General features: G+C 46.4%; 2 protein-coding genes across 3 annotated transcripts in view; one reads left to right on the top strand and one right to left on the bottom strand.

Moving 5' to 3' along the window:
* Window positions 1-14,712, bottom strand: part of vps52 (VPS52 subunit of GARP complex) — a 78,175-nt gene extending 63,463 nt beyond the window's left edge. The window contains exons 1-3 of one of the 2 annotated variants that reach the window (XM_085975264.1): window positions 14,575-14,712; window positions 5,165-5,252; window positions 1,269-1,321 (exon numbers count right to left, since the gene is read on the bottom strand). In XM_085975264.1, the coding sequence (XP_085831390.1) occupies window positions 1,269-1,321; window positions 5,165-5,252; window positions 14,575-14,706 (273 nt within the window). In that variant the 5' untranslated portion in view covers window positions 14,707-14,712. The remainder of the gene's footprint in view (window positions 1-1,268; window positions 1,322-5,164; window positions 5,253-14,574) is intronic. The other variant, XM_085975263.1, reaches the window with a different exon arrangement.
* On the top strand, window positions 14,553-25,959 carry gpank1 (G patch domain and ankyrin repeats 1). The gene is made up of 3 exons (XM_085975273.1): window positions 14,553-14,959; window positions 17,194-17,873; window positions 23,558-25,959. Exons 2-3 carry the CDS (start codon window positions 17,278-17,280, stop codon window positions 24,009-24,011), a joined length of 1,050 nt encoding a protein of 349 aa, XP_085831399.1. The 5' UTR covers window positions 14,553-14,959; window positions 17,194-17,277; the 3' UTR covers window positions 24,012-25,959.
* Window positions 25,960-26,733: the final 774 nt, after the last annotated feature.

Here is a 26,733-nt window from a genome sequence, read left to right as displayed (position 1 = left end):
TTGACATCAAGGAAGCATTTGACCGCGTGTGGCATCAAGGAGCCCTAGTAAAACTGAAGTCAATGGGAATCAAGGGGAAAACTCTCTACTGGTTGGAGTCATACCTAGCACAAAGGAAGATGGTTGTGGTGGTTGAAGGACAATCATCACAGCCCCAGGACATCACTGCAGGAGTTCCTCAGGGCAGTGTCCTAGGCCCAACCATCTTCAGCTGCTTCATCAATGACCTTCCCTCCAACATAAGGTCAGAAATGGGGATGTTCGCTGATGACTGCAAGTGTTCAGTGCTATTCACAACTCCTCAGATAATTAAGCAGTCCATGCCCACATGCAACAAGACCTGGATGACGTTCAGGCTTGGGCTGATAAGTGGCAGGTAACATTCACACCACACAAGTGCCAGGCAATGACTATCTCCAGCAAGCGAGAGTCTAACCACCTCCCCATGACATTTAATGGTATTACCATCGCCGAATCCCCCACCCCCAGCATCATCCTGGGGGTCACCATTAATCAGAAACTTAACTAGACCAGCCACATAAATACTGTGGCAACAAGAGCAGGTCAGAGGCTGGGGATTCTGTGGAGAGTGCCTCACCTCCTGACTCTCCAAAGACTTTCCACCATCTACAAGGCACAAGTAAGGAGTGTGATGGAATACTCTACAGTTGCCTGGATGAGTGCAGCTCCAACAACACTCAAGAAGCTCGACACCATCCAGGACAAAGCAGCCTACTTGATTGGCACCCCATCCACCACCTTAAACATTCACTCCCTCCACCACCAGCAGACCGTGGCTGCAGTGTGTACCATCTACAAGATGCACTGCAGCAACTCGCCAAGGCTTCTTCGGCAGCACCTCCCAAACCCGCGACCCCTTCCACCTAGGACAAGGGCAGCAGGCGCATGGGAACACCACCACCTCCGAGTCACACACCATCCTGACTTAGAAATTTATCGCCGATCCTTCATCGTCGCCGGGTCAAAATCCTGGAACTCTCTCACTAACAGCACTGTGGGAGTACCTTCACCACACGGACTGCAGCGGTTCAAGAAGGCGGCTCACCACCACCTTCTCAAGGGCAATTAGGGATGGGCAATAAATGCTGGCTTTTCCAGCGACGCCCACATCCCATATACGAATTTCTGCTGTTTGCTTTTTACTTAAAAATTGTAAATGTGTTCTTAACCCCCGTCCCTATGATTTTACAAACAGCACAAATCTTCCTTCGGCGATCAACAGCAATTTCTAACAGATGTAAACTTACGGTTTTTAATGCCTCCTTCACCAGATCATCTTCGAGATTGGCTTGTATATGTGCTGCAACATAAAAACTAAATTTAAAATATATACTCTGACGTAATAAAACTCACTACGCACTTGGTTTGACTATAAAGCAAGGCTTTAATCAACTTGTTTCAGAACATGGAGGTCTAGTTGTACTTCACTAGTTCCCGTCTTACAAAATGTCCTTGGACAAGCTGGGCCCACGCCCGAGTAGTTGTACTCCTCGGACAGCACCACCAGCTGGCCGTCCAGCGTTATTTCATGAGTAGTTTCTTTATGATGATGAGATTTATAACATACTCCCATCAACAACTTTGAAGAAAGTTAAATGCCCAACATTTGTAAGATGGTTGTCACATTTCTGTAGCTGGTCTTCAGGGACAGCATTGGTAGAAGAAAAAAATTCACTTACAAGAATATTTATTATTTACAGGATGAATGTTCTATACTAATGGGATTTAATGATAACCTTTTAATAAGGAAACATATAGAAAAACTGAAATACAGGAAACTTTCGATTTACCGGCATCTAAATACAGGAAACTTTGAGTTATCTGGAGGCGAACCATCCGGCAAGCTGGAGCCACCGGCAAAAATCAGGAGCCGTTTTTTATTCTTTTCGTTTCTTTTCTTTGCTTTTTTTCCCCCCAGTCAAGCACTGCAAGGTCTGTAGCTATAGCAACAGCTTCAGCTACAGACACTTGCAGCTGCACCCGAGTGTTTAGAAGCTGTTGCTAAGCAACAGTGTTTGTTGTCATCTCCGTATCTTTCAACATTAACTCTGGAGTGTTCGGCAGTTTTGAGGGAACGGCAGCAGCTCGGTCCCGTCGGTGCCGGATAGCACAAAGTTTCCTGTAACCGGAAATCTCGGTTAACCGGCAAAATTCAGGAGTAGGTTCAGGTAACTTTTATTACGTGCCTTCCTCCATTTGTTGCTGTGCAAGGGTGTGGCTGCAGCTGTTGCTAAGCTACAGAGACGCTTGCAACTTGTGGCCATTGTTCTGAAGTAAGCAACAGGGTTTGTTGCTTTATACGGAGCTCTCAGCTCCGTATCTTTTACTATAGCGTTCGGTTATCCGGAATTTTTGATGAACCGGCACCACGTCGGTCCCATCCGTGCCGGATAAAAAAAAGTTTCCTGTAAATTGATAGCTCTTGTAACAGATGATTATTAGTTGGAAATGGAACAGAACCACAGAAGGTGGTCATTCAGCCTGCCTTGTCTGTGCCGGCTCTTTGTAATCCAATACTAATTTCAATGCCCCGATCTCTCCCCATAGCCCTGTATCTTTCTCTGTTTCAAATATTTATTCAATTTTCCTTTAAAAGAAACAATGATCTGCCTAAACCACTCCCTTTGGCATTCCAGGCTCCAACAACCCCGAGAGAAAATAAATTTCTCCTAATCGTTCTCCTCACGCTCAGTGATGATTTTAAATTGATGGCCCCTCATCAATGATTTCCCAACCAGAGAAAATAGTCTTTTCCTATTCAATCAATGAAAACTCTTAATGGGTTTAATAACCTTTCCAGAACGCCTCCGTTCAGTCCGCGAGCGTGACCCCGAGCTTCCGGTCGCCCATCGTTTTATTTCTCCGCCCCACAGGATCCCACTCTGACCTCTCTGTCCTCGGCCTCCTACACTGTTCCAATGAAACTCAACATAAGCTCGAGGAACAGCACCTCATCTTTCAATTAGGCACTTTACAGCCTTCTGGACCCAACATCGAGTTCAACTATTTCAGACCATAACCTCGGCCCCCAGTTTTTTGGATGGCAGCTGTTGATGATTCTGCTGTTCCCACTTACACCTCCTTTAGACCCATCTTTTGTTTCTTTACTTGTCCCATTAATCACCTCTTTTGCCTTGCACCATCATCCCCTTTGCCATTTCATCTCTCCCGCCTTCCCTTTGGTTCTTTCCTCCCCTCCCCGCTTTCCCTGCCTCTGTATTTGCTTAAAACCTGTTACATCTCCTAACTTTTTACAGTTCCGACGAAAGGTCATCGACCTGAAACGTTAACTCTGTTTCTCTCTCTGCAGATGCTGCCAGAGCAGCTGAGAATTTCCAGAATTTTCTGGTTTTATATGGCAATAGGAAGTGGTTTACTGGCTTTTAAAACAAAACAATTTAATTCTATTGCAGTGGGGAAAGAGTTAAACTGACATCGCTGGCAGTTTCGCTGAATGGTGTAATAAAGACAACAATCTAATAGGCCTTTGCAGTAGTAAGCTTTTTCTAAGTTGCTGAACTGGCAGTTGAGATAACCTAAGAATGACATGTTGATTTTGCAGTAGTGTTAGAATGATTAACGACTGCAAGCTGTGTAACTTGGAGACAATTGCAAATAGCCGGACGTGGAACTATAAGATGCCTAAGAGGATGTGAGTTCTGCTCTGGCAGGAAAGTAAAACAATGAGTGGGAAGTAAAAAGGCTTAGAGGGGCAGGAAAGCAGGACAAAGAGTCAGAAGTACAATGTTGGTGAGACCCCATCTGGCTTAAACGAAGGTCATAGGTGCAACAACAGCTTGCGGTGATATCGGACATATACTTTTCCGGTAATAAAGGCGGTACTTTAATGTAACGCGGCATAGGTAACCAATCATATATTAATGATCTAGATGAGGGAACTAGATGTAATATCTCCAAGTTTGCAGACGACACAAAGCTGGGTGGGCGTGTGTGCTGTGAGGAGGATGCCGAGAAACTCCAGTATGATTTGGACAGGTTGGGTGATTGGGCAGATGCATGGCAGATGCAATATAACGTGGATAAATGCGAGGTTATCCACTTTGGTGTCAAAAACAGGAAGGCAGATTATCTGAATGGCAATAGATTGGGAGAAGGGGAAGTGCAACGAGACCTGGGTGTCCTTGTGCACCAGTCGCTGAAGGTAAGCATGCAGGTGCAGCAGGCGGTTAAGAAGGCAAATGGTATGTTGGCCTTCGTAGCGAGAGGGTTTGAGTACAGGAACAAGGATGTCTTGCTGCAGTTGTACAGGGCCTTGGTGAAACTACATCTTGAGTATTGTGTGCAGTTTTGGTCGCCTTATCTGAGGAAGGATGTTCTTGCCATGGAGGGAGTGCAGCGAAGATTCACCAGGCTGATACCTGGGATGGCAGGAATGACGTATGAGGAGAGATTGGGTCAATTGGGCTTATACTCGCTGGAGTTTAGAAGAGTGAGAGGGGATCTCATTGAAACTTATAAAATTCTGACAGGAATGGACAGACTAGATGCAGGAAGGATGTTCCCGATGGTCGGGGAGTCCAGAACCAGGGGTCACAGTCTAAGGATAAGGGGTAAGCCATTTAGGACAGAGATGAGGAGGAATTTCTTCACCCAGAGAGTGGTGAACCTGTGGAATTCTCTACCACAGAAGGCAGTAGAGGCCAATTCATTAAATATATTCAAGAAGGAGTTAGATGTATTTCTTAAGGCTAAAGGGATCAAGGGATATGGGGAGAAAGCAGGGACAGGGTACTGAATTTGGATGATCAGCCATGATCTCACTGAATGGCGGAGCAGGCTCGAGGGGCCGAATGGCCTACTCCTGCTCCTATCTTCTATGTTTCTATGTTTCAGTGAATGTGCATACGGGGCGAAACCCAATCAAATTGTTAAGATGGATCGTGCACAAGGCTAATTGTGTACCAAAATTTTGTATAAAAGACCTCTTAAAACTTTGTATCATTGGAGAGAAGCCTGGCTAAGACAGAGAGCAGACCGTCTCCCCACCGGTGTAATAAAGACAACTTGACTATCGATCTGAAGACCTTGTGTCGAGTGTTGGTTTAAAATACTCCACAGCATCTATTAACAAATGCATCAACCATTCTCATCATGAGTTAGGTTTAATAAACACAATGCTCACTGTCCACTTCATCCAGGATAAATTCATCAGATGTTATGTCCAGTTCACCCAGATTCAGCTTGGGCACTTCATCCTGGTCACCTTTCCCCTGCACAGAGAGAAATAGTGACGTGATTTCATTTAGTCCAGCAACAATTCAAATGTTTAAACACCTCAATTATTGTGTCAAAGGGACTGAAGAGATCAATTACACAAACTGATCTCTTCTGTGAAAACTTAAACACATTTTATATTGGACGACACGGAGATGACTTTTTTTTTTAAAGTATATTTCTGGGGGGAAACTATGTGGTGCAGTGGGTGAGCCACTGACCTTTCACCTCAGGCAACAGGCTCCAAATCCAGCCCAGATGTGATGAAAGTGTCTCCTGGCTGGAAAAGTCCCATGTGAAATGAGTTTGGACAGTCTCAATCCAGTTTCTGCTGGGCACAGGAAAGAAACAGCAAAATTGCATTTACATGGGACCTCAAGACGTCCAAAAGTGCTTCAGATAAGTTTTGAAGTTTGCGCACTTGTTATTTTATAGGTCAATGTGGCAGTCAATTTGCGCACAGCAAGGTCCCACAAACAGCAATGAAATAATAACCAATTAATCTATTTTGGTATTGGTGGCTGAGGGATGAATGTTGGGTAGGACTCTGGTAGTGCTCCTGCTCTTCTTTGAAAAAGTGCCATGGGATCTTTTATCGTGTGCAGTTTTGGTCACCTTATCTGAGGAAGGATGTTCTTGCCATGGAGGGAGTGCAGCGAAGATTCACCAGACTGATACCTGGGATGGCAGGAATGACGTATGAGGAGAGATTGGGTCGATTGGGCTTATACTCACTGGAGTTTAGAAGAATGAGAGGGGATCTCATTGAAACTTATAAAATTCTAACAGGACTAGACAGACTTGATGCAGGAAGGATGTTCCCGATGGCCGGGGAGTCCAGAACCAGGGGTCACAGTCTAAGGATAAGGGGTAAGCCATTTAGGACTGAGATGAGGAGGAATTTCTTCACCCAGAGAGTGGTGAACCTGTGGAACTCTCTACCACAGAAGGCAGTGGAGGCCAATTCATTAAATATATTCAAGAAGGAGTTGGATATATTTCTTAAGGCTAAAGGGATCAAGGGGTATGGGAAGAAAGCAGGGACAGGGTACTGAATTTGGATGATCAGCCATGATCTCATTGAATGGCGGAGCAGGCTCGAGGGGCCGAATGGCCTACTCCTGCTCCTATCTTCTATGTTTCTATGTTTATGCCCACCTGAACAAGCAGAGAGAGCCTTGGTTTAGCATATCTGAAAGACAGCACCTCTAACTCAGAAGGTTGTGGGTTCAAGCCGCACCCCAGAGACTTGAGCACATAATCTCGGCTGACCCTCCAGTGCAGTACTGAGGGAGTGCTGCACTGTCAGAGGTGCCGTCTTTTGGATGAGACGTTAAACCGAGGCCCTGTCTGCCCTCTCAGGTGTATTTAAAAGATCCGATAGCATTATTTGAAAAGTAGCAGGGGAGTTCTCCTGATGTCCTGGCCAATATTTATCCCTCAATCAACATTACTAAAAATCAGATTACATGGTCCTTTTGCTCATTGCTGGTTTTGGGAACTTGTTGTGTCCCCATTGGCTGCCGCGTTCCCTACATTACAAAAAGCACTTCATTGGCTCTCAAGCACTTTGGGACGTCCAGCGGTCATAAAAGGTGCTACAGGAAACTTTGGTTTAGCCGGAGGTTAAATGTCCGGAAAGCTCTATCTACCGGCAAAATTCAGGAGCCGTTTCCTATAAGTTTTTTTACTTCTCGTTGCTTTTTTTTTTTCCAGTCAGGCTCTGCAAGGTCTAGCTGAAGCTGTTGCTTAGCTACAGAGACGCTTTTAAGCTGCGGCCGACTGTTTTGAAGCTGTTGCTAAGCAACAGGGTTTGTTGATTCACACGGAGCTCAAAAGCTCCGTATGTTTTAACATTAGCGCTGGTTTCTACAGCAGTTTTGATGGTACGGCACCAGCTCGGTCCCGTCAGTGCCGGATACCAGAAAGTTTCCTGCATATAAATGCAAGTTATTTCTTTATATACCATCATGCCAATGTCACCCACATCCAGAGAACAAACATAAATAAAGCTACAAAAGAAATGACTGCCGACACTGGGAAACCGGAAACAGAAGCAAACGCTCAGGTCAGTCAGTATCTGCGCAGAGAACTGACGTGGGTGTGGGGTTTGTACAAATAAAGCTGCCTGGGACCTGCTCTCCACTTGTTCAGGTGAGCATAAAAGACACGGTTATAAATCTCATCATTCATCAAGAAACTACTCGTGAAAGAACGCTGGACGGCCAGCTGGTGGCGCCGTCCAAGGAGTATAAATACTTGGGCGTCGGCCCCAGCTTACCAGGGACATTTTGTAAGACAAGGAACTAGTGAAGTACAACTAGACCTCCATGTTCTGAAACAAGTTGTTTAAAGCCTTGCTTTATGCTCCAACCAAGTGTGTAGTGAGTTTTATTACGTCAGACACCATGGTGCTTTTTCCAAAAGCAGCGCAGGAGTTGTCCCCAGAGTCCTGGTCAGCATTCCTCCCTCAGCCAACACCACCAAAACAGATTAACTGGTCACTATTTCATTGCTGTTTGTGGGACTTCTTGGGGAGGGCTAACAAGGCAAGGGAATACACTATAAATGGTAGGATACTGAGAAGTGCAGAGGAACAGAGGGACCTTGGAGTGCATGTCCACAGATCCCTGAAGGTAGCAGGACAGGTAGATAAGGTGGTCAAGAAGGCATACGGGATACTTTCCATTATTAGCCGAGGCACAGATTATAAGAGCAGGGAGATTATGCTTGAACTGTATAAAACACTAGTTAGGCCACAGCTAGAGTACTGCATACAGTTCTGGTCACCACATTACAGGAAAGATGTGATTGCAGAGGGTGTGCAGAGGAGATTTACGAGGATGTTGGCAGGACTGGAGAATTTTAGCTATGAGGATAGATTGGATCGGCTGGGGTTGTTTTCTTTGGAACAGAGGAGGCTGAGGGGAGACTTGATTTGAGGTGTATAAAATTACGAGGGGCCTAGATAGAGTGGATAGGAAGGACCTATTTCCCTTAGCAGAGAGATCAATAACCAGGGGGGGCATCGATTTAAAGTAATTGGTAGAAGGATTAGAGGAGAGTTGAGGAGAATGTTTTCACCCAGAGGGTGGTGGGGGTCTGGAACGCACTCCCTGAAAGTGGGGTAGAGGCAGAAACCCTCATCGCATTTATTAAAAAGTACTTGGAAATGCACTTGAAGTGCTGTAACCCACAGGGCTACAGACCAAGAGCTGGAAAGTGGGATTAGGCTGGATAGCTCTTTGTCGGCCAGGACAGAAACGATGGGCCAAATGGCCTCCCTTTGTGATTTCTATGATTGTATGACCTTGCAATTTACACCAACAGTGTGAGCAGGAAGCATTCACCAGTGTGACAGTGGAAGTGGCTCCGTCTCCAAAACCAGCCCTGGGCACAGCCAGCCAGGAACGGTAGCATAATGGTTATGTTACTGGACTAGTAATCCAGAGGTCTGGACTAATGATCCGGAGGCATGAATTCAAATCCCACTACAGCAGCTGGGGAATTGAAATTCAACTAATTAAATTAATCTGGATTGGATTTTCATAAAAACCCATCTGGTTCACTAATGTCCTTTAGGGAGGGAAATCTGCCGTCTTTACCCGGTCTGGCCGATATGTGACTCCAGACCCACAGCAATGTGGTTGGCCCTTAACTGCCCTCTGAAATGGCCTAGCAAGCCACTCAGTTGTAACAAACCGCTACGAAGAACAGCAGTTCAAGAAGGGTAGCTCACCAACCACCTTCTCAAGGGCAATTCAGGAGAATCTTCTTTACCTAGAGAGTGGTGAGAATTTGTTACCAAAGGGAGTAGTTGAAGCGAATAGTATAGATGGGGCGGTTAGATAAGCATGTGAGGGAGAAGGGAATAGAGGGTTATGCTGATAAGAGTTATATGAGGAGACTCAAGTGGAGCAGAAACGCCAGCATGTATTGGTTAGGCCAAATGGCCTGTTTCTGTGCTGTATATTCTATGTAATCCACGGCCTCGCCCCTCCCCGTCTCTGTAATCTCCCACAACCGCCCTCGCCCCGTCGAGATATCTGCGCTCCTCCAATGCTGGCCTCTTGACCATCCCTGATTGTAAATCACTCCACCACTGGCGGCCATGCCTTCTGTTGCTTAGGCCCTAAGCTCTGGAATTCCTTCTCTAAACCTCTCTTTCCTCCTTTAAGACACTCCTTAAAACCTACCTCTTTGACCAAGCTTTTGGTCACCTGTCCTAATATCGCCTTATGTGGCTCAGTGTCAAATTTTTTGTCTTGTAAAGTTCCTGTGAAGCACCTTGGGACGTTTTACTACGTTAAAGGCGCTATATAAATACATAGAAACATAGAAGATAGGAACAGGAGGAGGCCATTCGGCCCCTCGAGCCTGCTCCACCATTCAATGAGATCATGGCTGATCATCCAAACTCAGTACCCTGTCCCTGCCTTCTCTCCATATCCCTTGATCCCTTTAGCCTTAAGAAATATATCCAACTCCTTCTTGAATATATTTAATGAACTGGCCTCCACCGCCCTCTGTGGCAGAGAATTCCACAGGTTCACCACTCTCTGGGTGAAGAAATTCCTCCTCATTTCAGTCCTAAATGGCTTACCCCTTATCCTTAGACTGTGACCCCTGGTTCTGGACTCCCCGGCCATCGGGAACATCCTTCCTGCATCTAGTCTGTCCAGGCCTGACAGAATTTTATAGGTTTCGATGAGATCCCCTCTCAATCTTCTAAACTCCAGCGAGTATAAGCCCAATCGACACACTCTCTCCTCATACGTCATTCCTGCCATCCCAGGTATCAGTCTGGTGAATCTTCGCTGCACTCCTTCCATGGCAAGAACGTCCTTCCTCAGATAAGGCGACCAAAACTGCACACAATACTCAAGGTGTGGTCTCACCAAGGCCCTATACAACTGTAGCAAGACATCCTTGTTCCTGTACTCAAACCCTCTCGCTACGAAGGCCAACATACCATTTGCTGCACCTGCATGCTTACCTTCAGCGACTGGTGCATAAGGACACCCAGGTCTCTTTGCACTTCCCCTTCTCCCAATCTATTGCCATTCAAAGAATAATCTGCCTTCCTGTTTTTGCCACCAAAGTGGATAACCTCACATTTATCCACATTATAGTGCATTTGCCATGTTTCTGCCCAATCACCCAACCTGTTGTTGTTAATCCTATGTAATCAGGAATGGGCAATAAATGCTGGCCTTGCCAGCAACACTGACATGCCAGGAACGAATAAATAAAATAAATAATCTTTCACGACTACCGGTCATTTCAAAGTTCTTTGAAGTGAAGTCAAGTGTTATAATGTAGGAAACACGGCAGCCAATTTGGGCACAGCAAGCTCCCACAAACAGCAATGTGATAATGACCGGACAATCTATTTTTTAGTGATGTTGATTGCGGGATAAATATTCTCCCCAGGACACTGGGGAGAACTCCTCTGCTTCAGGATGCAGGGAGGATGTTCCCGATGGCCGGGGAGTCCAGAACCAGGGGTCACAGTCTAAGGATAAGGGGTAAGCCATTTAGGACAGAAATGAGGAGGAATTTCTTCACCCAGAGAGTGGTGAACCTGTGGAATTCTCTACCACAGAAGGCAGTTGAGGCCAATTCATTAAATATATTCAAGAAGGAGTTAGATATATTTCTTAAGGCTAAAGGGATCAGGGGGTATGGGGAGAAGGCAGGGACAGGGCACTGAATTTGGATGATCAGCCATGATCTCATTGAATGGCGGAGCAGGCTCGAGGGGCCGAATGGCCTACTCCTGCTCCTATCTTCTATGTTTCTATGACCAGACAATCTATTTTTAGTGATGTTGATTGCGGGATAAATATTGTCCCCAGGACACTGGGGAGAACTCCTCTGCTCTGCTTTGAAATAGTGCCGCATGATCTTTTACCGCCACCTGAGAGGGCAGACATAAACGTATTATCCGAAAGACGGCACCTCCGACAGTGCAGCACTGCCTCAGTACCGCGCTGGGAGTGTCAGCCTGGATTTTTGTGCTGCAGTCTCTGGAGTGGGACTTGAACTCACAACCTTCTGGGCTGGATTTTCACAAAGCTGTCGGGAAGGAGGCGGGACTACAACTTTCGGGTTTTAGTCCCGCCTCCATCGACGTCCGGCCAATCCGCGCGATTTTCCCTCGATTGACCTTGTTGAGCCCGCCCAGCGGGCTCAGCAGGCCAATTAAGGGCCACCCGGCTACAAGTGACGTCACAGACTGCAATTTCATCTGTCAAGAGTTTTTGACAGATGAAATATCAGTGTCTCACAGCTGTCTGAAGCTGTCAAACACTGACAGTCTGACTTCTAACCCGAGTCCTTCTACGCAGACTCAGATAGAACTGTCACCGGCACTCAAAGCTGAAGGCTGTCACTTTTGACAGATCGCAGCCGTTCAGCTTTCAGTGCCAGCTGAGTGATGGACTCCTGACGCCTACAGGAAGAAAGGCTGTTATGGTAAGTACAGGTAAGTAAAACTTCTTCACACACTTTAGACACACCAAACGCACTTACCTTTGCACTTATGCACCCATCACTCACCTGAACACCGACATCGCCACCCCTCCAAGTCCTTCAACCCGACGGCCCGCCTGCTCTAACCTGGCGTGGTTTGGAGCCGTCGGGAATCCCACACGACACCCCTCAAAATAGGGATTAGGCTAAAAACTGCCTGTTAACTACCTGTTAACAGGCAGTTAATTGGCACTAATCCCTTCCCGCCTCAGGTCGGCGGGTCCCAGTGCGGGGCGGGTACCCGCCTCCCTTGAAACTTACATGGAGGCGGGGGTTTTGGGCGGGATGGTGTCGGGACCCCCGAATTCGGGATTTTAGCCCCTCCCCCCGCACGTCTGAAAGCCCGCCTCACGGCACACTGAAAATCTGGCCCAAACTCGGAAGCGAGAGAGCTACCAGCTATAACAACAGAAAAACTCAGTAGGTCAGGCAACATCCGTGGAGAGAAACTAGAGTCAACGTTTCGGGTCGAAACCCTTTTTCAAAACTGGAAAGGAAATAAAATAGATCGAAGGCAGGGCTGCGATAGAACAAAAGTAAAGAGGTATTCAAAACCAGACGAGATGGTAATAGGACAGTGGAGACAAAAGACAGCTCAGATTAGGTGTGAAGTGTACTGGCAGGATGAGAGACAGCTGCCATGTGGCAGAGAAAGGAAAAAAGGGAAGGGGGGGGGGTGGAGAAAGGGAAGACCCAGAACAAAGGGGTGGGAAAAAAAATATAAGTAAAAATGTAATAGGGGCCGAGGTTATGATCTGAAATTGTTGAACTCGATATTGAGTCCGGAAGGCTGCAAAGTGCCTAATCGGAAGATGAGGTGCTGTTCCTCGAGTTTACGTTGAGCTTCCGTGGAACAATGCAAGAGGCCAAGGACGGTGAGGTCGGAGTGGGAATGGAACGGTGAATTAAAATGACAGGCGACTGGAAGCTCGGGGTCACCCTTACAGACTGAACGGAGGTGTTCCGCAAAGCGGTCACCCAATCTGCGTTGGGTCTCCCCAATGTAGAGGAGACCGCATCGTGAGCAGCGAATACAGTATACTAGATTGCGAGAAGTACAAGTAAATCGCTGTTTCACCTGGAAGGGGTATTTGGGGCCCCGGACAGTGGGAAGGTAAAAGGGCATGTGTTGCATCTCCTGCGCTTGCACGGGAAGGTGCCAGGCGAAGGGGAAGGGGTGCTGGGGGTGATAGAAGAGTGGACCATGTTAGATCCGGGTATTTTAATGTTGTGTCCTTCAATAATCAGACAAAGACTGCAGGGAACGATCAACAGGTGTTTACTGAATGAGGGTTCAAACTGCAACTGACTGCTCTGCAGCCTTCCGGACTCAATATCGAGTTCAACAATTTCAGATCATAACCTCGGCCCCTATTTCATTTTTTCTTGTAATTTTTCCACTCCTTTCCCCCCCCTCTCCCCCCCTTTCCTTTTGTTTCGCTCTCACACCTGGCAGCTATCCCTTGCCCTGCCAGTACACTTTACACCCTATCTCAGCCTATTACCATCTCGCCTAGCTTCTAACACCTTTTATTGTCTCTTTTTTACTTCTTTTGTTTCTTTTATTCTTTTGTCCGATCGCAGCCCTGCCTCCGATCTATCTTTTCTTTCCAGTTTTGAAGAAGGGATAGAATATAAAAATAGGGAGGTATTGCTTCAGTTGTACAAGGTATTGGTGAGACCGCACCTGGAATACTGCATACAGTTTTGGTGTCCATACTTAAGAAAGGACATACTTGCTCTCGAGTCAGTACAAAGAAGGTTCACTCAGTTAATCCCGGGGATGAGGGGATGGACATATGAGGAGAGGTTGAGTAGATTGGGACTCTACTCATTGGAGTTCAGAAGAATGAGAGGCGATCTTATTGAAACATATAAGATTGTGAAGGGGTTGGATCGGGTGGATGCGGGGAGGATGTTCCCGATGATGGGTGCATAGTCTTAGAATAAGGGGCTGCTCTTTCAAAACTGAGATGAGGAGGAACTACTTCACTCAGAGGGTGGTAGGTCCATGGAATATGCTGCCCCAAAAAGCTGTAGAAGCTACATCATTACATAAATTTAAAACAGAAATAGACAGTTTCCTAGAAGTAAAGGGAATTAAGGGTTATGGGGAGCGGGCAGGAATTTGGACATGAGTCTAGGTTCGGATCGGTCATGGCCCTGTGGGTAGCGGAGCGGGCCCAGGTGCCGTGCAGCCTGATCCTGCTTCTATTTTGTGTGTCTAATTCTGTTAGATTCAGGAGATAGTTCTGTGATAGTGGATTGGCGGTTAGGATCAGATCAGCCATGATCTTATTGAATGGCGGAGCAGGCTCGAGGGGCCGATTGGCCTACTCCTGCTCCTATTTCTTATGTTCTTATGTTAACGGAGGTGTTCCGCAAAGCGGTCACCCAATCTGCGTTGGGTTTCCCCAATGTAGAGGAGACTGCATCGTGAGCAGCGAATACAGTATACTAGATTGCGAGAAGTACAAGTAAATCGCTGTTTCACCTGGAAGGGGTGTTTGGGGCCCCGGACAGTGGGAAGGGGGGGGAAGTATAAGGGCAGGTGTTACGTCTCCTGCGCTTGCACGGGAAGGTGCCAGGCAAAGGGGAAGGGCTGTTGGGGGTGATAGAGGAGTGGACCAGGGTGTGGCGGAGGGAGCGGTCCCTACACAATGCTGAAAGGGGAGGGGAAGAAGTTGACCCAGGCGTTTCTCTCACAAACACCCACCCAAATATATATATATATCTCTCTCTCTCTCTCTCTCTCTCTCTCCCCCACCCCCGGGGCCCTCTCACCTCCTCGCCGCTGTAGATGGAGCTGATCGCCGCCTCCCTGCGCTCGGCCGCCGAGCCCAAGCCGGGGCCAGAACCGCCGCTGACAACAACGGCCGCCATGGCGACAACAGCCGGGCCCCCGCGACCTTTCATCTCAAAGAGAAAAAAAAAACAAGACAAGGTCGACTGAGTTAAAAAAAATAAGAAGGAAAAAAAAAAGCAAGCCTGACGTACCACTCTGTCCGGAGCCATTGATATTTGCCTTGTAGTATTCGGTCAAATCGATATTTAAAAAAAACACTGTTATAGCAGAACTACAACTCCCAGTATGCCTGGCGCCCGGCTGACTGGCAATCTAAGATGGCGGCTGTCCTGGGGCGCTGCGTTTGAGGAGTAGCTTCAGGAAGTAAGTAATAATAATAATAATAACACGCTTCATTAATTAGGAGATTTCACAGGAGGTGCACTTCCAGATCTTTCAGTGCAGCTTCAGTCTAAAGCTTATTTTAACTCGTATACAAAGCTTATTGCTTTATGGCTATGTCAGCCAGTGGCTCAGTGGGTAGCACACACGCCTTTGAGTCATGAAGGTTGTGGGTTCAAGTCTCTACTCTAGAGACTCCAGCACAAAAATCTCGGCTGACGCTCCCAGTGTAGTACAGAGGGCGCGCTGCAATGTTGGAGGTGCTGTTTTTCGGATGAGAGGTCTGCTTTCTCAGGTATAGATATCATGCCACTATTTCGAAGAAGAGCAGGGGAGTTATCCCCGGTGTCCTGGCTGATATTTATCCCTCAATCATAGAAACGTAGAAGATAGGAGCAGGAGTAGGCCATTCGGCCCCTTGAGCCTGCTCCGCCATTCAATGAGATCATAGCTGATCATCCAAATTCAGTACCCTGTCCCTGCTTTCTCCCCATATCCCTTTAGCCTTAAGAAATATATCCAACTCCTTCTTGAATATATTTAATGAATTGGCCTCCACTGCCTTCTGTGGTAGAGAATTCCACAGGTTCACCACTCTCTGGGTGAAGAAATTCCTCCTCGTCTCTGTCCTAAATGGCTTACCCCTTATCCTTCAACATAACTAAAACTGATTATCTGGCCATTGCTGTTTGTGGGAGCTTGCTGAGCACAAAAATTGGCTGCTGATTTTCCTACATTACAACAGTGACTACATTTCAAAAAGTACTTCATTGGCTGTAAAGAGCTTTGGGACGTCTGGTGGTCGTGGAAGGCGCTATATAAATGCAAGACTTTTATTTTGTGTCAGCTTGGTTCGCCCCTCTGAGTCAGAAGGTTGTGGATTCAAGCCTCGCTCCAGAGGCTTGGGCCCATAATACCAGACTGACACTCAACTGGCGGAGGTGCCGTCTTTTGAATGAGATGTTCAGGTGGAAGAACCCATGGCACTGCGAAGAAGAGCAACGGCGTCTTGGCCAATATTTATTTCAATCAACAACGTTGTTTGTGGGATTTTGCTGTGCAGAAATTGGCTGCTGCCTTTACCCACAAAACACTGCAGTTCAAAAATAATTGGCTATAAAGTGCTTTGGGACACACTTGAGGGTGCCAAATAAATGCAAGTTTGTTCTTCAGCAGTATAAATGAGAAGTTTGTGATTGGTGGCCTAAAATAGCCCTTGAATCCTAAAAGGTCAGTTACATTTAAAAGGACTTTGCTGATTTTTCACTGTTGGAAAATTATCGTCCGGGTGGAAGGTCTGATGCTAATCCAGTACCGTTCTGCTACCGACGGTTTTATTCCCTTCGTCTAAGATTGTCAGCATGATAAAAAATGTTAGCACTGTACAAACCTCCTCAACACTTAACTCCTCGCTCACCTTCCTCCACCAATTTTTTAAATCTTCCTGTTAAAGGGCATCACGGTGGCATAGTGGTTAGCACTGTGTTGCCTCACAGCGCCAGGGACCCGGGTTCAAATCCGGTGGAGTTTGCACATTCTCCCCGTGTTTGCGTGGGTTTCCTCCGGGTGCTCCGGTTTCCTCCACAGTCCAAAGATGTGTGGGTTAGGTTGATTGGCTATGATAAAAATTGACCCTTAGTGTTAGGGGGGATTAAATACGTGGGGTTACGGGGATAGGGCTTGGGTGGGATGGCTGTCGGTGTAGGGACCGGGTGCTAGGGTTTGGATGATCAGCCATGATCTCGTTGAATGGCGGAGCAGGCTCGAAGGGCCTACTCCTGCTCCTATCTTCTATGTTTCTATGTCTATATTGTGGAGCTGTTTTTTTTAAGGAATGACTTATATTACAATGGAATACATTTTAAATCAAAATGGCTGTATTATCACTGTGATGTACACTGGGTCTGCAATCTGTGTTGAGTATGATGTAGTCAAAATATTTCCCCCCAATTCTTTCTCCATGGTCTGTAACTGCCCTCTTTATGTGTGGTTACGCTGTAAGTGCAGAGTGTGGGCTGGTGACCGGTTCCCAGCTTCCTGGTGCTCTTTGAACTGGTCATAAGGAAGTGTGCCCAAGTGCAGCAAAGAAAGTCTCTTATTTTTGTAATCATTTTTGCCTTCTTAGTTGTGTAAAAAAAATCCCAATTGATTTTGCTACTTTTTGTAATTTTAAAAATTATCACTTATTCCTAACTTGTTTTCCTTTTTGCAAGTAGCATCTTTGGCAAGCTGTGGGACCGCCTGCAACAGAAAAGTGAATTCATATTTCACAGAACTGCAGTCCACGAACATTGTAGATAATGAATCACATGCATCTCATCACTTTTACCCGAGCCACAGATAAAGCCGACACCTGGGAAAATGGTGAACTTCGGAAATCTCGCTCGTCCAGTTGCAGAAATGGGGTTTTGAACGGAGCGGAAGTGAAGAATTTTTACGAGAGCCTTCTTGCATCGAGTAGTGAGGCAGGCGCAAGTTCTGTTCGAAAACGTAAAGTTGTGCGACGGAAGGCAAGGACTGAGAGTGCCAATGAGCAACAAAATGCAAGGAGCCCTCCTGCAGCAGCAGCAGCAGCAGCAGCAGCAGAGAGGAATGGACATCTGATGCTGAAGTGTGCTCAAAATGGGGACCTGAAAGCGCTTCAAAGGTTGGTGGAAACAGTAACATGTGATATAAATTTCCAGGACAGCTATTACTGGACTGCTATGATGTGTGCAGCGTACAGTGGTCAGGCAGAGGTGGTGCGATATTTACTGAATCGTGGAGCTGCATGGATTGGAGTTTGCGATTCCACAGGTCGGGATGCATTGGATTTGGCCAGACAAGCCGGGCACGCAGAGATTGTCACGGCTCTGGAAGAATTTCATACACAACAGGAAGAACAGCAAGAACAGAGGTAAGGGTTTAAAGCAAATTGGTGGTTCACCACTTTGTGCTCCTGTACAAGATGCCACTGTAGGATAGGAGGTAAGCTAATGTCTGTGATATCCCAAAAGTTGGGTATGACTTCGCTCTTTTACCTTTCTCCGCGCCCGCCCCCCCCCCCCCCCCGCCATCCCCTGCTCCTCTCCTGAAGGTTGCTGCTCGTGCTAGGAGCATAGAAACATAGAAGATAGGATTAGGCCATTCGGCCCCTCGAGCCTGTTCCGCCATTCAATGCGATCATGGCTAATCGTCCAAACTCAGTACCCAGTCCCTGCCTTCTCCCCATATCCCTTGATCCCTTTAGCCTTAAGAAATATATCCAACTCCTTCTTGAATATATTTAATGAATTGGCCTCCACTGCCTTCTGTGGTAGAGAATTCCACAGGTTCACCACTCTCTGGGTGAAGAAATTCCTCCGCATCTCTGTCCTAAATGGCCTACCCCTTATCCTTAGACTGTGAACCCTGGTTCTGGACTCCCTGGCCTTCGGGAACATCCTTCCTGCATCTAGTCTGTCTAGTCCTGTTAGAATTTTATAAGTTTCAATGAGATCCCCTCTCATTCTTCTAAACTCCAGTGAGTATAACCCCAGTCGACCCAATCTTCTCATACGTCATTCCTGCCATCCCAGGTATCAGTCTGGTGAATCTTCGCTGCACTCCCCCCATGGCAAGAACATCCTTCCTCAGATAAGGCGACCAAAACTGCGCACAATACTCAAGGTGTGGTCTCACCAAGGCCCTGTACAACAGCAGCAAGACATCCTTGTTCCTGTACTCAAACCCTCTCGCTACGAAGGCCAACATGCCATTTGCTTTCTTAACCGCCTGCTGCACCTGCATGCTTACCTTCAGCGACTGGTGCACAAGGACACCCAGGTCTCGTTGCACTTCCCCTTCTCCCAATCTATTGCCATTCAGATAATCTGCCTGCCTGTTTTTGACACCAAAGTGGATAACCTCACATTTATCCACATTATACTGCATCTGCCATGCGTCTGCCCAATCACCCAACCTGTCCAAATCATACTGGAGTTTCTCGGCATCCTTCTCACAGCACACACGCCCACCCAGCTTTGTGTCATCTGCAAACTTGGAGATATTACATCTAGTTCCCTCGTCTAAATCATTTATATATATTGTGAATAGCTGGGGTCCTAGCACTGATCCCTGCGGTACCCCACTAGTCACTGCCTGCCACTCGGAAAAAGAGCCGTTTATTCCAACTCTTTGCTTTCTGTCTGCCAACCAGTTCTCTAACCAAGTCAGTACCTTGCCCCCAATCCCATGTGCCTTAACTTTACACGCTAATCTCTTATGCGGGGCCTTATCGAAAGCCTTCTGAAAGTCCAAATGCACCACATCCACTGGTTCTCCCTTATCTATTCTACCAGTTACATCCTCAAAAAATTCCAGTAGATTAGTCAAGCACGATTTACCTTTTGTAAATCCATGTTGACTTTGTCCGATCCTGTCACTGTTTTCCAAGTGCTCTGCTACTACATCTTTTATAATGGACTCTAGCATTTTCCCCACTACCGATGTCAGGCTTACCGGTCTATAATTCCCCGTTTTCTCTCTACCACCTTTTTTGAATAGTGGGGTAACATTAGCTACCCTCCAATCCATGGGAACTGTTCCAGAGTCGATCGAATTTTGGAAGATGACCAGCAATGCATCTACTATTTGTAGGGCCACTTTCTTAAGTACCCTAGGATGTAGATTATCAGGCCCTGGGGATTTATTGGCCTTCAATCCCATCAATTTCCCTAACACCATTTCCCTACAAATACTGATTTCTTTCAGTTGCTCCCTCTCATCAGACCCTATGTTCCCCGACTTCTCTGGGAGGTTATTTGTGTCCTCCTTTGTGAAGACAGAACCAAAGTATGTATTTAATTGGTCTGCCATTTCTTTGTTCCCCATTATAAATTCCCCTGATTCTGACTGCAAGGGACCTACGCCTGACTTCACCAATCTTTTTCTCTTCACACATACCTATAAAAGCACTGGTTCTTCTCCCTGATGCTCCACTGAGTATTCAGCAACAAGCAGGGAGAGAGAACAGGTAGCCAAAGTCTGAACACAAAAAACGATATTCCAGGCTCCAGAAGTGCCACAGAGATTCTGGCTTTATCCGGAGCCCAATCTCCATAAAAATAATTTTTTGCAAAAAAATCAAAACTTCAGAAATAAGTACTGGATATGGTGTGGCAGGCGCTTCTTTATAAATACTTATGATCATCATTGAGAAATGGTGTCTGACTTGGTGGTGTGTTCACATGGCAAAAACAGAAATCATCTTGCACAATGGGAGGCTAGTTCCTGCCAATATGCTGTATAAAAGAAGATGCTAGGATGTGCTGAAGCGTCTCCTCTTCCGTGCCTAGCAGCACATGAGGCAACCCATTTCTTCCACTGCTTTTACATTATGCTCAGGGTTGTTTCTGTAATGGTCGGGGAGTCCAGAACCAGGGGTCACAGTCTAAGGATAAGGGGTAAGCCATTTAGGACAGAGATGAGGAGGAATTTCTTCACCCAGAGAGTGGTGAACCTGTGGAATTCTCTACCACAGAAGGCAGTAGAGGCCAATTCATTAAATATATTCAGGAAGGAGTTGGATATATTTCTTAAGGCTAAAGGGATATGGAAAGAAGGCAGGGACAGGGTACTGAGTTTGGATGATCAGCCATGATCTCATTGAATGGCAGAGCAGGCTCGAGGGGCCGAATGGCCTACTCCTGCTCCTATCTTCTATGTTTCTATGCAACAAGACCTAAACGACGTTCAGGCTTGGGCTGATAAGTGGCAGGTAACATTCGTGCCACACAAGTGCCAGGCAATGACTATCTCCAACAAGCGAGAGTCTAACCACTGCCCCATGACATTCAATGGCATTGCCATTGCTGAATTCCCCCACCATCAACATCCTGGGGGGTCACCATTGACCAGAAACTTAACTGGACCAGCCACATAAATACTGTGGCAACAAGAGCAGGTCAGAGGCTGGGTATTCTGCGGCGAGTGTCTCACCTCCTGACTCCCCAAAGCCTTTCCACCATCTACAAGGCACAAGTCAGGAGTGTGATGGAATACTCTCCACTTGCTTGGATGAGTGCAGCTCCAACAACACTCAAGAAGCTCGACACCATCCAGGACAAAGCAGCCCGCTTGATTGGCACCCGATCCACTACCTTAAACATTCACTCCCTCCACCACCGGCGTACCGTGGCTGCAGTGTGTACCATCTATAAGATGCACTGCAGCAACTCGCCAAGGCTTTGTTTGACAGCACCTCCCAAACCCGTGACCTCTTCCACCTAGAAGGACAAGGGCAGCAGGTGCATGGGAACACCACCACCTACAAGTTCCCCTCCAAGTCACACACCACCATGATTTGGAAATATATCACCAATCCTTCATCATCGCTGGGTCAAAATCCTGGAACTCCCTACCTAACAGCACTGTGGGAGTACCTTCACCACACGGACTGCAGCGGTTCAAGAAGGCGGCTTACCGCCCCCTTCTCGAGGGCAGTTAGGGATGGGCAATAAATGCTGGCCTTGCCAGCGATGCCCACATCCCATAAACGAATATTAAAAAAAAAATTGTTGGAAGTTGCAGTGTAACGCAGTGCCCTAGTACAGGAAACTTCGCGATATCCGGCACCGACGGGACCGAGCTGCTGCTGTTCTATCAAAACTTCCGGATAGACCAGCGCTAATGTTGTCAGATACGGAGGTTTTCATCTCCGTATCTGACAACAAACACTGTTGCTTAGCAACAGCTTGTAAACACTCAGCCCGTACCTTGGAAGCGTCTCTGAAGCTGTTGCTAAGCTACAGAGACGCTTTCCAGACCCTGGCTGTTTTTATAAAAAAAAAAAAAATGCTTGGTGAAGAAAAAAATCCTAACCAAAACGGCTGCTGATTTCTGCTGTTAGATCGACGTTTCCGGACATACAACCTCCGGATAAACCAAAGTTTCCTGTACTGGTTCTGTACAGATGCTGACGTGGTGTTAATGAGGCAGATAGTGGTCACACTGCAGCTTCCTGTAACGCTTGGTCAGGTTACTGGAGGGGCTGTGTGACTTGTGGAACGATACTTTGATGAGGATCAGCACCTTCAGAAGAGGAGGCTTGGATATTGCTAATATTTTCTGTTACAGGAAACTTTTTTTTATCCGGCACCGACGGGACCGGCGTGGTGCCGGTTTATCAAAAAGTCCGGATTACAGAGAGTTATAGTTAAAAGGTACGAGAGCGCCGTACGCAGCAACAAATCCAGGCTTCCCTGTGGTGCAAGAAGCCTGGCCACAGACCAAGCGTCCCTGTTGCTTAGCAACAAGTGCAGGAACCCCCGATTACACAGCCAAGAATCAAGAAACGGCCTCTAATATGAAGGAAAACTTAACTGAACCTACACCTGAATTTTGCCGGTTAACCGAGATTTCCGGTTGTTTGGGTGCCGGTAAATCGAGAGTTTCCTGGATATAGATATTTATTGAAAGATTCTATTGTGTAACGTGGTCAAACTGATGGGCATGACAAGTACATAAAAATAGTGGGTTGTGACTATCTTTACAGAAAACCCCTTCAGTAAAGCTGGCATACTGCTGTTAGCATTCTCATTGTGTGCAGATATTACAATTTGATTAATGTAACTCTTTAATACTGTATGAAACTACACTTTGCTTGAAGTGATTCCAGGATGTATTTTGGCTCCTGAACATTTGGAATCACAAGTATAAGGTGAAATCTCATGGATACAGCAGTATGTGCGCAAGTTTACAAAATCACAGTTGTTGAAGGGTCTGATATGTGACTTTAATTTTCTGGCTTTAGATTTTCCTAGATCTGGAGCCAGCGTTGAATAAAATACATTCCGGGCCAGCACGGGGCACGCGGAGTCCTCGGCCCATGCGGGGCATACGAGTGCTCAGCCTGCCCAGACAGAGAATTGCAGGCCTATGATGGCCAGTGTCCGCTCGCTGCAGGCAGCACCGTGCCTCTCGCGGTACAGAAACGACCCTATTTACATTACAGTGCTGCAGTCAGAGACGAGACTGCTTTCGCTGCAGAGCTTTAATATAAAATGCTACTTCATAGAAACATAGAAGATAGGAGCAGGAGTAGGCCAATCGGCCACTCGAGCCTGCTCCGCCATTCAATGAGATCATGGCTGATCATCCAAATTCAGTACCCTGTCCCTGCCTTCTCCCCATATCCCTTGATCCCTTTAGCCTTAAGAAATATATCCAACTCCTTCTTGAATATATTTAATGAATTGGCCTCCACTGCCTTCTGTGGTAGAGAATTCCACAGGTTCACCACTCTCTGGGTGAAGAAATTCCTCCTCATTTCTGTCCTAAATGGCTTACCCCTTATCCTTAGACTGTGACCCTTGGTTCTGGACTCCCCGACCATCGGGAACATCCTTCCAGCATCTAGTCTGTCCAGACCTGTCAATTTTATAAGTTTCAATGAGATCCCCTCTCATTCTTCTAAACTCCAGCGAGTATAAGCCCAATCGACCCAATCTCCTCATATGTCATTCCTGCCATCCCAGGTATCCCCTTCGCCCTGTTTACAAAGCGGACACTGTTCAGTGTATATCATTTTGAAATAAAAGTGGACTGCCCTTACACTTGCAGGGAGAGGCCGCTACAGAAGAAATTCTGCCAGGTGTGTGAAGTGGAATACCAAGAAGACAGCATCGAACAGCACGGGAGGTCGACATTGCATTTGTTCAATAAGAACGATAAGCCAGCGCCGACATATTACTTCATTCCAGAAAGTAACGTTGGCTTCAAAATGATGTTGAAGGAAGGTTGGAACAAGGAAACTGGTCTTGGACCTGACGGCAAGGGGCAGAAGTTTCCAGTGAAGACTGTACTGAAGAGAGATCAGAAGGGCCTCGGATTCCAGAGGGACTTAAAGGCGAAAGTCACCCACTTTAATGCCAATGATTCCGAAGCCGTGAAGCGTCTGAAAAATCCAATCAGTCGAGTGCAGAAGGCTGCTACAGTCAGCAGAAGGGAGCAACGCAGAAGAGAGGCGAAGGAGAAAGCATGGGAGAAAGATCTGAGGACTTACATGAATCTTTAAGAATGATTTTAAGATACAGGAAACTTTTTTTTATCCGGCACAGACGGGACCGATGTGCTGCCGGTTCATCAAAAATTCCGGATAACCGAACGCTACAGTAAAAGATAGGGAGAGCTGACAGCTCCGTATAAAGCAACAAACCCTGTTGCTTAGCAACAAGTGTAGAACAATGGCCACAAGTTCCAAGTGTCTCTGTAGCTTAGCAACAGCTGCAGCCACACCCTTGCACAGCAACAAATGGAGGAAGGCAAGTAATAAAAGTTACCTGAACCTACTCCTGAATTTTGCCGGTTAACCGAGATTTCCGGTTATTTAGGTGCCGGTAAATCGAAAGTTTCCTGTATGTCCGTTTAATTAAAAAAAAAAAAAAGTGCTTCATGTTCACTGAAAAGTATTTGGTGTTGACTGATGTGGTTATGGGTCTCCTATTGACTTGTGTCAACTTGGCTCAGTAGGCATTCTCGTCTCTGAATCGGGACATTGAAGCCCACAATCCAGGCTGACACTGCAGTGCAGTCGTGAGGGAGTGTTGCACTTTAGGTGATGCTGTCCTATGGCTGAAATGTTAAACCAAAGCCTGGTCTGTCCGTGGATTTTAAAAGGTTTGTGGCACTTTTTGAAGATGATCAGGGAGTTCTCCTTATCTTGGGTTAATTACAGAGGATGACGGGGAACTCTCGTTTAAACGGCACCTAAATAGCCGGAATTCTCTATTAACCGGCAAAATTCTCACTCCGAAAACAACACTCAATAACCGGCAATGTTGCCAAGTCCGAGTCTCCCGCAGTGGCCGAGTTAGTCAGTGGGGGTAGTTCTCCAAACTGCCACCACTCGGCTTCTTGGCGCTGTCGGAAGTCGGAACACCTCAATAACAGGAGTCTGACTCTCCCGCGCTGCCGGGAGTCTCTTCTGATCCGCCATTTTACAGGGGTACTGTGTGTCTCCCACGCTTCTGGTAGTCATTGCATTGCATTACCCTCAACTGGCAGTACTGTACTTAATCAAGCATCTTCCACCATCCATTTAACACAACATTCTGTAGGTGAGTACCCAATTACTGTATACTGCACATTTCTTTGATTTTTTTTATTTTTCTTTGTTAAAAATAGCCTCGGTAGATAACCCTCTCCGTCATCCGGAATTTTTGATCAACCGGCAACACGCCGGTCCCGTCGGTGCCGGATACCAAAGAGTTTCCTGTATATAGGATATACAGCACAGAAACAGGCCATTCAGCTCAACCAGTCCATGCCGGTTCCACTCGAGCCTCCTCCCGTCTTTCCTCATCTATATTGGCATAACCCTCTATTCCCTTCTCCCTCAGATGCTTATCTAACCACCCCTTAAATGCATCGATATTATTTGCTTCAACCACTCCCTGTGGTAGCGAGTTTCACATTCTCACCACTCTCTGGGTAAAGCAGTTTTTTCTGAATTCCCTATTTGATTTCTTGGTGACTGTCTTGTATTGATGGCCTCTAGTTATGCTCTTCCCCACAAGTGGATACTCTCTATCTACTCTTATCAAAACCTTTCATAATTTTAAAGACCTCTATTAGGTCACCCCTCAGCCTAGTCTTTTCAAGAGAAAAGAGACCCAGCCTTTCCTGATGGGTATACTCTCGCATTTCTGGTATCATCCTTGTAAATCTTCTCTGCATCCTCTCCAGTGCCTCTATATCCTTTTTATAATATGGCGACCTGAACTGTACGCAGTACTCCCAAGTGTGGTCTAACCAAGGTTCGATACAGGTTTAGCAATAACTTCACTACTTTTCAATTCTATCCCTCTAGAAATAAACCCTAGTGCTTGGTTTGCTTTTTTTTTTATGTCTTTGTTAATGTTCTGCTTTAATCAAACATTTAAGTTAACTGGGCATGTTTTGGGATCTTGCTGTGGGAAGAATGTGGTAACTGCATTTCACTGTAATTAAAGTGCTTAAAGATACTTCCAAGAAAAATGTGATATGGTGCTATGTAAATGCACATCTGTTTTCTTTTATGGTGTGGAGATGCCGGAGTTGGACTGGGGTGGACAAATGTAAGAAGTCACACAACACCAGGTTATAGTCCAACAGCTTTATTTGAAATCACAAGCTTTCGGACACTTCACCTGACGAAGGAGCAGCGCGCCGAAAGCTTGTGATTTCAAATAAAGCTGTTGGACTATAACCTGGTGTTGTGTGACTTCTTACAGTTTTCTTTTATAACCGACCTTATTGCTTCGCCCTTACATAACTGCAGATGATTCACGTGTCCTTTTATTCTGCTGTTTACAGAATAGCTTGGCTGTCTTCATCTAAAGGTAGTGTAGGTAGACACGATAAGTATAAAATTAACAAAAGAAACATTTTCATTTCAGTCTCTTACCTGGAAAGTATATCACCTGTGCAGTTTACTCTTGCAGCAGCAGATGGTGGCATTGCTATCACGAGTTGGAATTTTCCATACAGCACAAGTCAGTTCATAATACAGCCAGTTTAGTTAAACTTTCCCCATCTCTGAGCTTCATTTGCTAACACAGGGATTGGCTGTAAACTGTCTTTTTTTATTTATATATGGGATGTGGGCATCGCTGGCAAGGCCAGCATTTATTGCCCATCCCTAATTGCCCTCGAGAAGGTGGTGGTGAGCTGCCTTCTTGAACCGCTGCAGTCCGTGTGGCGAAGGTACTCCCACAGTGCTGTTAGGGAGGGAGTTCCAGGATTTTGACCCAGCGACG

The sequence above is a fragment of the Somniosus microcephalus genome, unplaced genomic scaffold, assembly GCF_052327205.1.
Source record: "Somniosus microcephalus isolate GS21.2 unplaced genomic scaffold, FLI_Smic_1.0 unresolved_chr1, whole genome shotgun sequence".
Taxonomy (NCBI): Eukaryota; Metazoa; Chordata; class Chondrichthyes; order Squaliformes; family Somniosidae; genus Somniosus; species Somniosus microcephalus.
The sequence above is the reverse complement of the archived record's forward strand: the minus strand, read 5'-3'. Positions and strand labels throughout refer to the sequence as shown.

Coding starts and splice junctions, on each gene's coding strand:
- gpank1 (XM_085975273.1), top strand. CDS start 17,278: ATGAATCACATGCATCTCATCACTTTTACCCGAGCCACAGATAAAGCC. Junction 17,874..23,557: donor GAAGAACAGCAAGAACAGAG/GTAAGGGTTTAA, acceptor TTACACTTGCAG/GGAGAGGCCGCTACAGAAGA.